Below are 18,262 nucleotides of genomic sequence, written 5' to 3' on the forward strand. Positions count from 1 at the left end.
TCACATATTTCAACTCCAATTTATGTGGCGTCTCTCTTTCATCACACGATCTCTGTTGGGTTTTCAACTTCAACAATTGTCATGGTAGTCCAATAGCCGCAACTTCATGTTCAGGCTCATCAGACTCAGCAACCTACCCCACTGCTTAAGATGAGGCCTTGAAGAGGAACACTGATTGCGTCTACTTTCTTGCATCTCCTTTGACATACAAATAGGTTCATTCCATGTCTTTTTCTATTTTCTATTTTACAAAAAAAAAACCCATTTTTTTGTCCTTTAGGAATTATATCATTTAACGTTTCGGATTTGTATGTTTTCAGGAAATAGTTTTGGTAATTATTTATATTTCAATAGCAAAAATTGAATTTTGATAAAAAGGGGAGGGGTTGCTTGTATGAAAATTCTCAAATTGAGAGAATTCTATAATTTTAAGGAAAAGAAGAATATTGGAGAGTTTTACAAAAATCTCATATTCTCTTCCTCTCATTTTTTAAAACTCACAAATAAAAGAAGATATAAGCAAAACTTTCTACTTTCTTCTCTTTTCCTCTAAATATTAACTTCCAAATACACCCTAAGTGACCACACAATTTAATTAATTTAGTGGGTGTTATAGAATGCAAGGATTATAAAACAATTTCCTTTCTTTCTTTTCCTTTCCCAAATATAGTATCCATTCATGAGTTACACATGAGTTGGTTATTTTTTGAGGTAAAAAAAAAAAAAAATACAGTATCCATTCATGTGTTACACATGAGTGGGTTATTTTTTGAGGTAAAAAATACAAAATCTAAAATAATATTCTACCTAATAAAAATTAAATTTGAGCAAACCATCTAAAATCATTATTTTCAAAACTAAAATTTACTCAAAATATCTCTTAACTATACGACCATTGATGAACTATTACCAAAGTTCATTGGTTAATTTTATGTAAACATTCTCAAGCATCAACTTTATTCTTTAAAGAAAAGTTTTTTGAAAAATGTTGTACTTAGGGCTATTTGGATGGGCTTGTAAAAAAAATGATTTTTTATGTTTTGTTTATAGCTTTAATGTTTCTATAGTGAATGTAGATAACTTATCTACATTTGCTCTCAAAACGACATCGTTTTGCGTTGAAAAGTTATAAAATTTTAATGAAAAAGATTATTATAACCTTGAAATAAATTATAATTATAAAAATACCTTGATTTCTTTTTGGAGGTTACAAGGAATTGAACACAACACCCTACACTACACACACTACGACAGCGTCTTGGGCTCAATATAGATAAATTATATACAAGTAAAAAAGCGAACTCTTTGTTTATTTTAGAAATGCTTTTTACAAAAGCTAAGAGGGGTGTAATGGATTGGGCTTTTAAAAGATTATTTTGAAATAAAAAATCTTATAGATCTTAAAAGACTATCTAGAATTGTAGTATTTTAAAGACATTTTTAAAAGTGTTTTTTACAATCAATATTTTTTAATATTGGATTTTAAAGGATTTTAATAAAATTTATAAGATTTTAAAAAACCATACGAATTTTTAAAAAACATTTAAGATTACAAGAGTCAATAAAAAATAACAAAGAAATACAATGATATTAATAAAAAAATTGTAACTTGATATCCTACTAAGCAGCCAATAAGTTGAAAATTATCCTCTTTATTTGGTATCAGAGCTATGCATATATGATTATACAACCCACAATTTTTTTATTTATTAAAATAATTTGAAATTTGCATATAGAACCTAAAGTTCATGATAAAAAAAAATTAGAATTTTTTGCGATTGATCTTGAAAGCCTTGGGTTTTTGTTCTATGTGATGACAGATTTCTAACCATATATCATATACATGTTTTCATTGAGTATTCTAAGAAAATTTGGAATTCAAATTTTTGGGTTTTATTATACGAAAGTTTAGAAAATTTATCAAATTATTTTTAAACGATACATTGAAACCTAAAATTGCATTGGGGCTTTTGTAAAATAAGTTTTTAGTGATTTATTGACAAAAACATTGTTTGAAATTGTTTCCTATAGCGAAAGAATTTCGTTTATGAATATATTGTTACGAAACATAGAGTTCATATTATGAAAATTTCAATCTTTTTTTAAATCAATCTTGTTTTATTGATGTAAAATGAAAATTGGTTTGATATTTTTTTATTGTTTTATGTTATTTTTAATACAAAAATCACACATTTTTGTGCCAAGAAATTTTTTGACCTATAGCTTAAAAAAATTGTTTTTTTAAACTTCCAAAAGCTATCGAATTTTTGCATTTTTTGGATGGATTATATTATAATATTGTTGGATTGTTATTTCTGGCTTGTTCTGTGATGACAATTGTTCAAAAGTTTGCCGTTTTTTAGCTTTGACAAAGATCTCATGGCGGGCCGACCCATCAAAGGAAGAATAAGACAATGCAATAGAGAAATCTCAAAAACTTCTAAGGGTTAGAGTGAGATTATGAGAGAGGCATGCTATTTATTCTTCTTACTAAAAAGTCTCACAAAATTTATACTAATAGAAAATCCATTAAGATCGTAAGATTTTTTAATATCATAAGATTATTTTTTCTTTTTTTAAAATCCTAATTGAATACCATATAATTTGGATGAACTCTAAAACAATCTTTTAAGATCCTAATTGATTACTTTTTTCCAATTATTTAAAATCCTAATTGAATACTCATGGATTTTTTTGTCCAAAAACTATCTATTAAAATCTCAATCCAATACATCCCTTAAAGCTATTTAGATTTTTAAAAAATATTTAATTTTTGAAAAAAATATTTGACTTGTAACTTTTGTTTTTTTTTTAAGTTAAAATTTTGTTTTTTGTTTTTTATAAAATAGTTTTTTTTTTGTTGCTTTTTTTGTGATTTTTAAAATAGATATCCAAACAAACTTTATAACAAGAAGTGTTTTTTTTAAAGTAACTTTTGGAGAAAAATTTTTATACAAACGGGGCTTAAAGATAATTGTAAGCAACTTTAACAAATATGTAATTAGATATCTGATCCCAGCTGTTTAACCAAAGCTAAATCTATGTTTTGGTCGAGATAAAAACCAAGCCTTAACTCTTTTTATTTTTTATGAATCTTATAAAACAAGAAAACACAACCCAAACCCAAATCGAAATCAAAAAAACTTCCCTTGAGTCCAACCATTACCCATTAGAGGAAAGACGAGGAGCCCATAAAAAGATGTCAAGTGTTCCTTTACAATTTTGTTTATGAACATTGAAATCGAATCGTTAACACACAACAACAGATAATATAAATCTCATATTTTCTTTCTCTTGTTTTTTAAAACTCACAAATAAGAAAAGACATAAGCAAAACTTTCCACTTTCTTCCTTTTCCCTCTAAACATTAAAGGAAAAAGTGTGTATCATCTACAAGGATGTAAAGTTGTGTCATTCTAACTAAGAGAAAAAAATAGATAAAGAAAGAGAGAGGGAGGACAAAAAAAATTATAAAGGTGTGGGTCTCACCTCTTTGTGAGAGTGAAAAGAGATAAGTTGACAAATATTTTTTTCAATATTAAAATGACAGAGGATATACTTACTATTTTTTTACTACCTCTTACTACTAAATCTTAACCATTGATTTCCGTCAATCGAACGGTTATAATTTATTGGATCTCTGAATAAATTATAACCGTTCGATTGACAAAAATCAATGGTTAAAATTTGGTAGTAATATGTAGTAAAAAAAAAGTAATAAGTATAACCTCCCCTCCCAAATACACCTTAAGTGGCCACACAATTTAATTAATTTGGTGAATGTTATGGAATGGAAGGATTATAAAACAATTTCCTTTCTTTCTTTCTTTCTTCTTTTCCAAATATAGTATCCAGTCATGAGTTATACATGAGTGAGTCATTTGCCGAGGTAAAAAAAAAAATACAGTATCCATTCATGTGTTACACATGAGTGGGTCATTTTTTGAGGTAAAAAATACAAAATCTAAAATAATATTCTACCTAAAAAAAATTTAAAATTGAGCAAACCATCCAAATATAAAATCATTATTTTCAAAACTAAAATTTACTCAAAAATATCTCTTAATTATACGACCGTTGATGAACTATTACCAAAGTTCATTGGTTAATTTTACGTAAACATTCTCAAGCATCAACTTTATTCTTTAAAGAACAATTTTTTGAAATTTTGAGCCGTTTGGATGGATATGTAAAAAAATGACTTTTTATCTTTTGCTTATTTTAGAAGCGTTTTTTATAAAAGTTAAGAAGGGTGTATTGGATTAGAATTTTAAAAGACTATTTTGAAATAAACTTTTTTGAAGATTTTAAAAGACTATCTAGAATTGTAGTGACTTTGAAGACTTTTTTAAAAGATTTTATAAGATTGGATTTTAAGAATTTTAATAGAATTTATAAGATTTTAAAAATTATTCGAATTTTTAATAAACATTCAAACTTACAAGAGTTAATAAAAAAAAAAGAAATACAATGATATTAACAAAATATTGTAACTTGATATCCTACTAAACAACCAATAAGTTGAAATTTGTCTGCTTCATTTGGTATTAGCGCTATATATGTATGCAGTGGCGGACCCAAATTTATTTATTTTTATGTTTGCACACTTAAGGTGGGGGTTCGGGGGGCAGCTGCCCCGAAATTTTTTTTAAAAGAAAATATCAATTATACTGTTTATTGCTATTAAAACAGTTATAACAAAAAAAATTATAGAAAGTTACCTTTTATTAATACTTGTCGAATTACTACGAACCCACTATTTTTTGTGCTCTCAATTTCAACATCATGATCCAATTTTTGCTTCCACTTCAAAAGTAAAGCTTTGGAGAATCAACCAAAGTTTTAAAGAAATAATCGATAATGATAATTAAAAAATAAATAAACACCACAAAAAGACATTTGTACAATATAGTATAATTGAAGGGTTTAATTGATCTCCACCTCTGTCAATGTCTATTTGATCCAAAGTTGGCCACTTTTGCTTCACAAAAAAGCGTGAAAATCCCTGTGCGATTCTCCTCCACTTGATGAAGATTGAATTTCAAGAATCATTGATGTCTATTAAGGTTTGGAGCTAATAAGATTTATGTTTCAAAAAAAAATGAAGAGACAAAGCAATGTGATAGAGTTTAAGTTTTAAGCTTTTAATTATAGGGGTTGGTTGGGTTGGACCGATGTTAGTTAAAATCCCAATTTAAATTTGTGATTTTACGATTTTTTTTTAATCAAAACGATTTCATCAAAATTCCAAACACTTTTACGATTTTATGATTTCTTTTACGTTAGGATTTTACGTTTTACGATTTTTTATCCTCCTTCCGATTTTAGGTAAGATCCCGATTTTAACTACCATGGTTGCGCCTATGTTTATTTTTTTCTTTTCAATCTTCCAAAATCTTTTTTTTTTACTTGACTTAAATCACTCACCCCTTTGAAAAAAAAAATTCTAGCAGCAATGTGCGTCCGCCATTGTATGTATGATTATACGACCCGCAATTTCTTTATTTATTAAAATATTTCGAAATTGGCATATAAAACGTAAAGTTCATGGTAAAATTTCTTTTGGAATTTTTTGCGATTGATCTTGGAAATATTGGGGTTTTTATTCTACGTGGTGAGAGTTTTCTAACCATACATCATATACATGTTTCCATTGAGTATTCTAAGAAAATTTGGAATCTGAATTTTTGGGTTTTATTATATGAAAGTTTAGAAATTTTCTCAAATTATTTTCAATTGATACATTGAAACCTTAAATTGCATTGGAGCTTTTGAAAAACAAGTTTTTATCGATTTATTATTAGAGAAAAATCTAGCTGGAAACAGAATACTCATTTTATTGATTCAAGTCAGAAAAGAAAATACAAGAGGCCACCTATATATGAGCCATAGCAAAAGAAGACGTAACAGAAATTGGTGTGACCACGTGCTCACCCAAGGTGCAAAACAGAATCAACTCAAGAATAAAATGTACACCTCAGCAGCAAGTTAGTTACAATCACAAACAACAAAAATAATAAGGAAAATAATATGCTAATAGGCCCCCTCAAGATGGAGAGTATATATTTAAGATGCCCATCTTGGATAACAAAACAGAGAAGCGAGAGGGCAGTAATGCTTTGGTAAAAATGTTAGCGAGTTGCTTAGAAGAAGGGACGGGAAAAGTCTTGAGATGCCCTTTCTGAATATGTTCACGCACAAGGTGGCAGTCAATCTCAATATACTTGGTGCGTTCATGGAACACAGGATTGGCTGCCAAGTGTAATGCTGAATGATTGTCACAAAAAAGATGAGCAGGGCCATGATGAAAAAAACAGAGATCTTTAAATAGAGAAAAGAGCCACAGCAGTTCACATGTAACATGAGCCATTGAGCGATATTCGGCCCAAGTGGATGATCGTGATACAGTTTGTTGCTTCTTGGATTTCCATGATATGAGGGAATCACCAAGGAAGACACAAAAACCAGAAATGGAACGACGACTATCCGGACATGCAACCCAGTCAGCATCACAGAAAGCATTCAATTGAAGAGAAGCAGAACTGGAATAAAACAAACCTTGGCCCACCGTGCTTTTGACATACCCCAGTAGATGGTAAACAGCCTGAAGATGAGGTGCACGAGGAGCAGTCATAAACTGACTAAGAAGATTAACAGCATAAGAGAGATCTGGCCGAGTGATAGTGAGGTAAATAAGGCGACCAATAAGACGCTTGTAAACTGTCGGGTCAGGTAGTAAATCACCAGAATCAGAAGAAAGTTTGAGGCCAACCTTAAGAGGAGTGGAACGCGGTTTACATCCCATATGACCAGAATCATTAAGAATCTGTAAAGCATACTGTCGTTGGCATAGAGAAATACCTCTACTGCTGTGTGCTACTTCAAGGCCCAAAAAATATTTTAAATCACCAAGGTTCTTCAATTTAAACTTGCTGTGTAAAAGAGCAGCAAGGTGCTGCACTTCCAAAGAATTATTAGAGGCAATGATGATGTCATCCACATAAACTAAAATTGCAATAAAAGCAGTAGATGTGGAACGAACAAATAAGGAGTAATCAGAATGGGATTGAGAAAAACCCAGATTCAAAAGAGTAGCAGAAAATTTCGCAAACCATTGCCTTGAGGCTTCACGAAGGCCATACAAAGATTTATGTAACTTGCAAACTGCATTCGGAGGCAAAACAGAAAGTGGAGGAGAATACCCAAGAGGCAAAGTCATATAGACCTCTTCAAATAAATCCCCATGGAGGAAAGCATTGTTGACGTCTAGTCGGGTAAGGGACCAATTATGCACAGCAGCCAAAGCAAGAAGAGCACAGACGGTTGTGATTTTAGCCACTGGTGAAAAAGTTTCCAAAAAATCAATGCCTTCTTGTTGGCTGAAACCTTGAGCAACCAAACGAGCCTTATAACGCTCAAGAGAGCCATCCGAATGGTATTTGACCTTATAAATCCAACGGCAATCAACTGCCTTCTTCCCTAGAGGAAGAGAAACAACAGACCAAGTAGAATTGGTTTCAAGAGCGGAGATCTCAGCAGCCATGGCATGCTGCCATTCGAGTAATTGGGAAGCCTGGGAAAAGGTAGTAGGCTCAAAGTGAGAAGATATGGAATTGACAAAGGCAGTGTGTAAGGGGGATAAACGGTTATAAGAAAGAAAATTGGATAAAGGATGATGAGTAGAAGAAGAACAAACAAAGTCAGATAGATGAGCTGGAGGATGCCTAACTCGGGTGGGTCTGGAGACAGCAGGAGATGGGGAAATGGGTATAGGGTTGGAATTGTCAAAGGCAGGTGGTAGGTGAGAAAATTCAGTGGAGAATGGAGAAGATGTGGGAGTCATAGCAAATGGAAAAATATTTTCAAAGAAAACAACATCACGGCTAACAAAAGTTCTATTGGATGTTAAATCCAAAAGCTTATACCCCTTGTAACCCGCAGGATATCCAAGAAAAACAGATGGCAAGGCACGGGGAGAGAACTTATGGCGAGTTTTGGGAAGGGTTGAACTGTAACACAAGCAACCAAAGGTACGGAGATGTGTATAGGAGGGCGATTTGTGGCAAAGTAGCTCAAAGGGGGTTTACAAGCCAAGCAGAGGAGATGTTGTTCGATTAATGAGGTGAACAACAGTAGAGACACAGTCTTGCCAATACTGGAGGGGAACTTTGGATTGGAAATGGAGGGCACGAGCTACGTTAAGTAGGTGTTGGTGTTTTTGTTCTACCATAGAGTTCTGCTGGGGACAATCGACACACGAGTGAAAAATCAGAATACCTTTAGAGGAAAAGAAAGAAATGAGATTAAACTCAGAAGCATTATCATAGCGAATTGACCTATGGGAACCTTATACTGAGTAAAAATTATATTGTAAAAAGATGGAAAAACAACAGCAAAATCAGATTTATTACTCAGGAAATAAGTCCAAGTAAACCTGGTTGAATCATCAACCTAGGTAAGGAAGTATCGAGAACCTTCAACAGAGATAGTGTTGAAGAGGCCCCAAATGTCACAATGGACAAGATCAAAGGGGGAAGCAGCAAGCTTGGGATCCAAAATAAATGGAAGGCGCTTTTGTTTCGCCAAAGTACTAACAAAACAATGGTGATCAGCTTGTAAGTAATCAGAAAAACCTAAAGTACTTTTCATTGAATTCAAAACAGAAGGAGAAAGGTGACCCAATCTCGAATGCCAGACAATATTATTTTTAACAGAAATGGAAAAACAGAGGGGATGGGGAACACAATCAGTGGGAAAAAGATTGGTGGTGTCCAAAATATAAAGGTCTCCGAGGTGTTTAGCAATCCCAATCATTCTTCCCGAAGCATGATCCTGAAGAACACAAAGAGAAGAAGAAAAATTAGCTAAATCGAAGAAGCGCGTGTCAATGCACTAATGGACAGGAGATTAAAAAGAAAGATGGAACGTATAAAACGTTAGAAAGTGTGAGAGAGTCAAAAATTTTCACAGATCCCACAGAAGAAACAACGACTGAGGAACCATTAGGAAACGAGACAGAAGAAGGAGACGAGGAACAGGAAAATAAGAGATCATGTTTGACACATACATGATGTGTAGCACCGGTGTCTAAAACCCAAGAAGAAGGTGGGAAAGAGAGATGAAGCTTACCATTGAGACTAGCCACTGAAGGGAGAGAATCGGTGACAGAAGAAGTGGTAGACGGAAGAGACAACAATGGAGTAGAAGATGTAGAACCCTGTTGGAGAAGCGAAATCAGATGATTGTATTGGGATGGGTGAAGGCAAGGGGGAATCTGAGGGAGGAGGATTAGGGTTCGAAGGAGAGATCGGTTTGGGGAAAGAGGAATGGTAAGGAGAGCCTGAAACGATGGAATGGGCCTGGGCCGTGGGTGGGGCTAGCTTAGGAAATAGGCTGGACTTGTTGTGCCGGGGTGTGTAGCCAGGGGGATAGCCATTTAACTTGAAACACTTTTCACGAGTATGGCCTGAAATATGGCAATAAGTACAAAGCGGACAACGACGTTGGATGGCAGCCACCGTAGGCGGTGGCGAAGAAACAACCGGAGAAGAACCTTGTACAGAACAAGGCAGTGGCGAGTCCGGAACAGCAGGCGATGGCAAGGAGAGTGACAATTGGCGTTGACGTTCCTCTTGAAGAATCATGGAGAAGACCTTAGCAAGCGGTGGAATGGGATCGATCATCAGGAGTATGAGTCATTCAGTCCAATTAAAAACTGTAAAACGTGATCCTGCTCACAATGAGAATGAATGTGTCGAAGAGCTCCACATGTGCAAGAAGGCAGGGGAGCATAATCGAGCAATTCATCCCAAAGCCATTTGAGTTTGGTGTAATAACCATTGACATCCATAGAACCTTGACACAGGGATGAAATCTGCTGCTTAAGTTGGAAGATGCGAGGACCATTCGCTTGAGAAAACCTGGTCTTCAGATTTGCCCAAGCTTCATACGCGTTCGTGAAATAGAGGAGGCTATCAGCAATCTCCTTGGTGACCGAATTCAGCAACCAAGAGATAACCATGGAATTACAACGATTCCAGGAGGAGAATAAAAGCTCAGTGGAGGCAGGACGGAGAAGTGTACCGTCAATAAAGACCAATTTATTTTTGGCCGTCAAGGCAAGCAGTATGGCACGATGCCATGAATTGAAGTTAGAACCTGAAAGTGGTGTCGAAACCAAAAGAAGACCTGGATGGTCACTGTTATGTAAGTAATATGAACTAGAGGAATCATCCATGGAGATGGATTAACCTGAATTCGCAGAGGATGCATCAACTTGAGGCGGGCAATTATTGCCGCGAGCCATCAAAACAGGAATACTACTGATACCATATTAGAGAAAAATCTAGCTGGAAACAGAATACTCATTTTATTGATTCAAGTCAGAAAAGAAAATACAAGAGGCCACCTATATATGAGCCATAGCAAAAGAAGACGTAACAGAAATTGGTGTGACCACGTGCTCACCCAAGGCGCAAAACAGAATCAGCTCAAGAATAAAATGTACACCTCAGCAGCAAGTTAGTTACAATCACAAACAACAAAAATAATAAGGAAAATAATATGCTAATATTTATTGACACAAAAATTGTTTCCTATAACGAAGGAATTTCATTCATGAATGTATTGTTACGAAACATATGATTCATATTATGAAAGTTTCAATCTTTCTTTAAATTGATCTTGTTTCATTTACGTAAAACGAAATTGGTTTGGGGGATTTTTGTTCCCTTGTTGTTTTCCCAATATTTTATATTATTTTTAATATAAAAATCATACATTTTGTGCCAAGAAAAATTGCGACCCATAGCTTAAATTTTTAAAATTCCAAAAGCTCTCAGATTTTTGCCTTTTTTTTTTGGGATGGATTGGATTATAATTTTGTTGGGTTATTGTTTCTGGATTATTTTGTGATAAAAATCGCTAATTTTTTTTGGTTTTTGAGCTTTGACAAAGATCTCATGTCGAGTCGACCTATCAAAGGAAGAATAAGACACTCCAATGGAGAAATCTCAAAAAATTCCAAGGTGAGATTGTGAGAGAGACATGCTATTTATACTTCTCACTAAAAAGTCTCACAAAATTCGCACTAATAGAAAATGTATTAAGATCATCATATTTTTTAATATCACAAGATTATTTTCCTCTTTGTTTAAAATCCTAGTTGAATACCACATAATTTGAATTAACTCAAACAATCTTTTAAGATCCTAATTAAATACCACATTACTTTTTTACAATTATTTAAAATCCTAATTTAATATCTATAGATTTTTTTGTCCAAAAAATATATATTAAAATCTGAATCCATTACATCCCCTAAAGTTATTTAGATTTTTTAAAAATTAATTAATTTTTGAAAAAAAATATTTGACTTATAACTTTTGCTTTTTTTTTAAAGTTAAATTTTTGTTTTTTTAAAAATAAGTTTTTTTTTTGTTGCTTTTTTTTGGTGAATTTTTAAGTAAATATCCAAACAAAGATGGCAAGTGTCCCATTATAATTTTGTTTACGAACATCGAAATCGAATCATTAATGAAAATGTGTGTATCATTTTAAAGGAGGTAAAGTTATGTAATTTTAAATGAGAGAAAGAGATAAATAAGAGAGGAGAGAGAGTGGACAAAAAAAAAATAAAGATGTGAATTCCACATTTTTGTGAGAGTAAAATGACATAAATTGTGTCATTTAAAAAGAAAAACACTTTTTCCATCGTTAATATCTCCAAAATAAAAAAAATCGAATCATTAAAACACACAATATAAATCTCAATTTCTACAAACATGTTCTAAATAAATAAATAAAACACAGACCAGGCTTACCCTTACCTTACCTTGAAGCCCATCATAATATTCACATACTCTCTCAAGCTCTCTCGTTCTCTCTCTTTCTCTTTCTATACTCCAAACCCAGTTTCTGTGGCGGCTCTCTCTCTTCTGAGATTGAGATTTGGATCCATCTTCTTCAATTCGATTCGATCTCTTTATTCTTCACACGATCTCTGTTGGCTCTTCAACCTCAACAACCGCCATGGTAGCCCAACAGCCCCAACTTCAGGTTCAGGTTCAGACTCAGCAACCTACACCCTCTGCCCAAGATGAGGCCTTGAAGAGAAACACGGATTGCGTCTACTTTCTTGCGTCTCCTTTGACATGCAAAAAGGTGCCTTTTTCTATTTTCCATTTTTTTTTAAAAAAAAACCCCAATTTTTTGGTCTGTTAGGAATTGTATCATTAGGGTTTCAGATTCGTGTTCTTCGGGGAAATAGGTTGGGTAATTATTTATATTTCAATAATAAAAATCGAATTTTGGAAAAGACGGAAGGGGTTACTTGTATGGAAATTCCCTAAAATCTTATATTTATCGATTTTTTTGAAGAATTTTGTTGATAGACTGTGAAACATTTTTTTGTTTTTGTTTTTTGTGTGGCTTGCTTCTCTCGGTATCGAGTTTTGGGAAATTCTCATTGATCATTGTGTTATTAATCGGATCTCTCTTGGCGTTATTTTTCTGTCTCTTTCGTTTTATTTGACAAGTTGAATGAGAGAAACGGGGTTCTTGAACCCTATTGAGATTGGTGGGAGGATAATCTTCTCTTTCTTTCTTTTCTTGTTTGTTTTAAACCTGATCAATCGTATGGATCCAGCTACAAAATTGTGAGGTTAGGTCAATCAAGTTTTTTTTTTTTTTTTTTTTTTTAATTTAGAGTTTTATGAATATGTTCTGATTGCATCTGAAAGCAAGCATTAATTAGTGTAGTGAATGAACTTTCTTTAAAATAATCACTGTAGTGGCAAGAGTATATGTTAGTCATGATGTGTTTGCAAGATCCGCTGTTCACTGGTGTTGCTGGCTATGTCCTCTGAGTAATCTTTGAAGTTGTTATCATTAAATATATTTCAACATTTTACTTAAAATAACTACTTGTTTGTATAATTATTCTATCAAATGCTTCCTTGTTTATTGTGCTTATGCAAATTAAGTACTTTACTGTATTATGTAGCAATGATTTGTTTATGCTTTTTGCATATTAAAAGAACAAGTATAAGTTATCAAGCATGTCAGGTTATCTAGTCACTAAAGCTGGTGTGACATTTGAACTCGAGACTTATTCTGATTTGTTTTCTTTATTGGAACAGGGAAATGAATGCGAGTACCGCCATAGTGAGTACGCTCGGGTAAATCCTCGGGATTGCTGGTATTGGTTGAATGGTAATTGCTTGAATCCCAAATGTTCATTCCGTCATCCGGTGAGTGTCTTCATGATCACCAAGTTTTTATACTTAAATTGTCAATTTATGAACTATTTTCCTCCATTTGCTCTAAGCTTTTGATTTCTTTGTATGGCTTTTGCTAACTGTGTTTTGTTTTCACATGCAGCCTCTTGATGGCTTGATAGGAACACAGGCAACCACCCCTGGTGGACCATCTGTACCCCCGTCACAGATTGCAACAATGTCTGCAACACCAACACATGCACCTTATAATTCTAGTAAACAAGCTGTCCCCTGCATTTTCTTCCAAAAGGGGCTTTGCTTAAAAGGTGACAGATGTGCCTTCTTGCATGGACCAAGTCCTAACACTGGTAATAAAGTAACTACTCAAGTCCTCTTAAATAGTCCTTTTAAGAAGCCTTTTGGCAGCATTGAGAGGCATACACAGGAAAGGAAAACTTCCCAGGGAAATGTTGCAAGTTCAGTTGGAGGTCCTGAAACTAAATCTTCCCAAAAAGTTGAAACTGCTCCACAAAGAAATATGTTTGAATTGGAGAAGCATGTGCCACTACCACCTGCGGGATTTGATATTGAGGCTTCAAGATTTAAGATAACAAGCTCTCCACCAGTCACCAATGGGCCCACTGTAGCCCGGTCTAATCGTCTGCATCAAGCCCGTGTGCCAGATGATCATAGTTTCCATAGTGGGAAAGACAGTGATGAGTTTCTCAGAGAATCCTCTCCTGGGTTTGATGTTCTTGTAGCTGATGAACTTAGGAATTCTGATTACTACCACGGGGAAGATGAATTTGGTAAAGCAAGAGGTCAAGATGAAAGGACCTTAGACTCTCTGAATGAATATGATTTAGGACACTCTGCTGATTATAGTTTAGCTGCTGATATTGATCGAGAAAGATTTCGTGTACCCCAAGGTTATGACTCGTATGATCATATGCAAGAGCCATATGCTTGGGAGCAGCATAGAAAGGCGCCGGCCCATTTAGAAAGAAGGACTCACCGCAGGTCTGACAGCCCTGACAATGTTGAGGTCTCAGATCTGCGACATCGTTTATCCAAGCGCAAGAAGGTCAATGGTTTGAAATCTGTTGTCACTCATGATTATGCCCTTGAAAGCCATGGTGAGGAACAAAGTCAACGGTTCTTCTCTCGAAAGGATTCACCCCCGTTACCTATGAATGATAGCTCCCTCAATAATCGCTTCCGAGGCAGAATAAAACTTCCGGCAAATGGTGGTGATGATCATCTTGAGAGGGAGTCAGACAAAGGAAGAATTAGGAGCAGATTGTCATCTGGAAGGTTGCTGGCCCCTCACCAGGGAAGGATCCAAGATAGAGTAAGAGGAAGGTCGCAGGATGATGAGAGGAGAAACTTCAGGGATCGATCCATGGGGCGAGAACTAGTGGGAGGAAGAAGTGATTTTGCTGGGCCAAAAAGTCTTGCTGAACTTAAAACTGGGAGTAACACTGAGAATAAGGAGCAACAATCTCTGGGAAAGAGAAAGAGTTTAAGGGATCATCAACAATCTGAAGATGATTTTCTTTTCGAAGGTCCAAAACCTCTGAGTGAAATTCTGAAGGAGAAGAGAGGAGTTGGAGCTGGTGCAGCCTCCGAGAGTGGTAAATCATCTGACAATAAGAATAGAGAAATTACCCATAGCTCAGATCATACATCTGTCATAAACAAACAAAATGGAGCATTGTTTGAGACCAAGGAAAATGTCAAGAACCATTTGCTAATTAATGAAGAAGAATCCAAGCTTAAGGTCACTGATGCAGTTGGAAGAGAGATTGATAATGCTGATGTAACACATGGTCAATCATCCGAGGATGGAATGATTTACGATGAAGCCGGGGAGTATCAGGAGTTCGAAGGTGATGATCAGAGAGATGGGGACTATGATTATGAGCAAGTTGATGAGGGGGAGTATGAATATGAACAAGTTGATGAGGGTGAAAATCAAGAGCAAGAATACATAGATGATGAAGATGGGGACGACTTTGCTAAGAAGATTGGTGCTGTTCTTACGTAATTATGGAAAAGCTGAGAAACTGATTGAACATCTGCTTGTGATATGAATATGATGATCTGGTAGACCTCCCAAGCTTATCTTTTGTAGAACTGGGGAAATCATTATCCATTTATTTTCGTGTATTAGTTAATCCATTTTTACTTTTACGGTGTTTTTCATCTGATTGAATGGATCTTTTCATGTGAGCAGTGGGGCATTCTGCTGTGTTCTCCGCATATAAGTGTCATGCAGAGTGCAAGCCTGTAACGTCAGAAAGTTAATAATAATATTCGCATTCAGACTACAGTTTTCTAATACCTTAATTGATCTGGTCAAATGGGTAAAGGCAACATGGCAAGTGACATTGTAATCTCAGTCCCATAATCTTTGGTTTAGTTCTTCATACACCTTAATTAAATATTCGGATTTCTCAACTTGGGGTTGATTATATAAAGGGACAAGTGTTTGTTATTTTAAATGATATAAAATTATGTCATTTTAAGAGAGAGATATACACAAAATATATTTTTTTATTTAAAATTTAAATTAAAAAAATTATTTACTTTCTCTTTCTCATGATTTTCATTTTTTGTGTCTATTTCTCTCTTAAAATAATATAACTTATGTCATTTAAAATGACAAACATCAAACCCATAAATAAATGCCTAAAATGACTTTTCTTGGTTTAACCCATTATATCATTTGGAAATTGGATTCTTAATGACTTTAATTTTAAGTTCACAAGAAACAAAACTAGTTTAAGATGAATTTTTAGAGCAAAAGCTTTTTTTTCTTTTTCTTTAATGACCGTTTAACTAGGCAGCTGATCAAGATTTTGTTACTGTTCAAGTCAATTTGGACTAATTAGTTTTTCGAATGTTGTTTTTCTCATTATTTTTTTTTGAGGGTATAATATAATTCATGAAGTTAGAATTAATAAAACTAGCAATTTGCCTAACACTTAAGTACTACATTTAGAAACTTCAATTTTATTTAACAGAATTCTCAAGTACATGTGGATGACTTTTATATTCTTTTTCCCCCCTAATAGTTCATTAAAACCTTTATTTTGAAATCAAAACCCGTCCAACCATAATATTGAACATGTGTGAAAAAAATTCACAAAAAAAGTACTTGCGTATGATTAAACAACAGGGATTTCTGAACCAAAAATGACAACATTATTTTCAATAGGTTTTCCCTTGAATTTGTGTTGTTAAACGAAACATAAGTACGAGAAGTGATTTAAATTGTTGGTGAATTTCCCAGTTTACCTAGTTGGCCTAAAATCTAGATATGATCTCCTATTTTAAATATTCAACTTTTATTTATTTATAAATGCATGCGCAGCAAACTTTTGTTCTTAAATAGAATTTTTTTGAAAAGGAATAAGAATGTTATGCCTTTCCTACAAGCAAGACTCATTAGGGCAATATTTCCCTAACTTAAAAACAACTTTAAATCCATAATACTTACTTAGGATAAGTTATTCTATCAATTTTTTTTTTTGCCTATCACTCTCCAACACTGTTAGATCATAATCTTAACTATCTTTATCATTTCTCTCTCCTATTGAGATTATGATTTAATGATATTAGAGAGTAGTATACAAAAATAAACAAAAAAAAAAATAGATAAAATAACTTATCCTTACTCGCTTCTCAAAGTACATCCCCATCCCCACTTCCTAAATGTTTATTAAGGATTTCCTTCACCTAATTCGTATAGAATTCTTGTCCGCAAATTCCCATATTAATTACTTCTAGTTAGTTGTTATCAAATAAATATAATCATCAAAATTTCCTACCCAATAGCATGAATTTGTTATCAAATTAATACTCATAATTACTAATTTAGTTATGGACAATCAGATATTGCAGAAAAACGAGTTTTTATATTTATATTTTACTTTTAGATCTATACAAATCCCTCTAATCCTTCATTTTTTTAAGTATATATCTAATTCTTCATTTTAAACTTGCAGTAGGGACTCCTTCCTCTTCTTTTTCTACACTGTCGCTTTCGATATCGAACCGATTTGTAGATGCCCCATTCTCTCTTGATAATTAACAAGAGTAAATAAAGAAGCAAGCACAAATTTTAATTCCAAAACTCGTGTTTACGTGGACTAATTAAAAAATCATATAGAATAGTGGTGATAACAGGTAAAGTATCCTCCTTTCTATCAATAATTAATTTAGTAAAATAATCCATAAAGAAATGAGATGTGAAAGAGATTAACCTTTATCTTCAGTGAAGGAAAAAAAAGCAAAAAACAACTTTAAGGAATCTTGGTTTGTACCCCCTAGGGGTGTTCAACCGATCCAAACCGCGAAAACCGAACCGAAAAATCGATAACCGAATAAACCGAAAATCGAAAAATCGGAAACCGAAAGAAAACCGCAAATTTTAATTGGATTGGATCGGTTTTCGGATGGGTTGATGAAAACCGATCCAATCCAAACCGATCCAATATATTAATTATTCTCTACCTACTTGTCCTTTCTCCAATCATAGCCCAAAAATTTCTAAACTCATGACCCATTAACTCATCAACTAAACCAAAAAAAAAACTTAGTCACGTCTCATCAATTATAGTATTGTTTACTGATATTTTTGTATTTCAAATTTATTTTTTTTACAAAGCCAATATATACAAAAGATGTTATTTGCATAATAATCATGATACTAATTTTAGGATATTCAAAAAACCGAAAACCGATCCAATCCAAACCGAAAAAAATTGGATTGGATCGGATCGGATTTGAAAAAAAATCTAAACCGAATGGATGATTACATGATCAAACCGAAGGGATTGAATCAGATGAGTTTTGCTTCCAAAACCGATTCAATCCAGACCGCGAACACCCTAGTTCCCCCGTAAACATTGTAGTGGCAGATGCAATATGAGCCCAATAATCCAATAGATTCATTTCATGTGCTTTTTCTGATAAGAGTTATTTAAAATTTTTATGAACTATAATTAATTGTATATATTTTTCTTAATAAAAACTAAGTC

At 33.7% G+C, this 18,262-nt stretch overlaps 2 protein-coding genes across 2 annotated transcripts; one reads left to right on the forward strand and one right to left on the reverse strand.

Moving 5' to 3' along the window:
* Positions 1–9,682: 9,682 nt before the first annotated feature.
* LOC133288645 (uncharacterized) lies at positions 9,683–10,237 on the reverse strand. The gene has a single exon (XM_061486456.1). It carries the CDS (start codon positions 10,235–10,237, stop codon positions 9,683–9,685), a length of 555 nt encoding a protein of 184 aa, XP_061342440.1.
* A 1,591-nt stretch (positions 10,238–11,828) lies between these two features.
* On the forward strand, positions 11,829–15,532 carry LOC133288623 (zinc finger CCCH domain-containing protein 17). Its single transcript, XM_061486427.1, has 3 exons — positions 11,829–12,162; positions 13,140–13,250; positions 13,381–15,532. Exons 1-3 carry the CDS (start codon positions 12,031–12,033, stop codon positions 15,262–15,264), a joined length of 2,127 nt encoding a protein of 708 aa, XP_061342411.1. The 5' UTR covers positions 11,829–12,030; the 3' UTR covers positions 15,265–15,532.
* The last annotated feature ends 2,730 nt before the right edge of the window (positions 15,533–18,262 follow it).

This window comes from Gastrolobium bilobum, unplaced genomic scaffold, assembly GCF_033153095.1.
Source record: "Gastrolobium bilobum isolate Gb01-03AN ecotype WA unplaced genomic scaffold, APGP_CSIRO_Gbil_v1 utg12205, whole genome shotgun sequence".
Taxonomy (NCBI): domain Eukaryota; kingdom Viridiplantae; phylum Streptophyta; class Magnoliopsida; order Fabales; family Fabaceae; genus Gastrolobium; species Gastrolobium bilobum.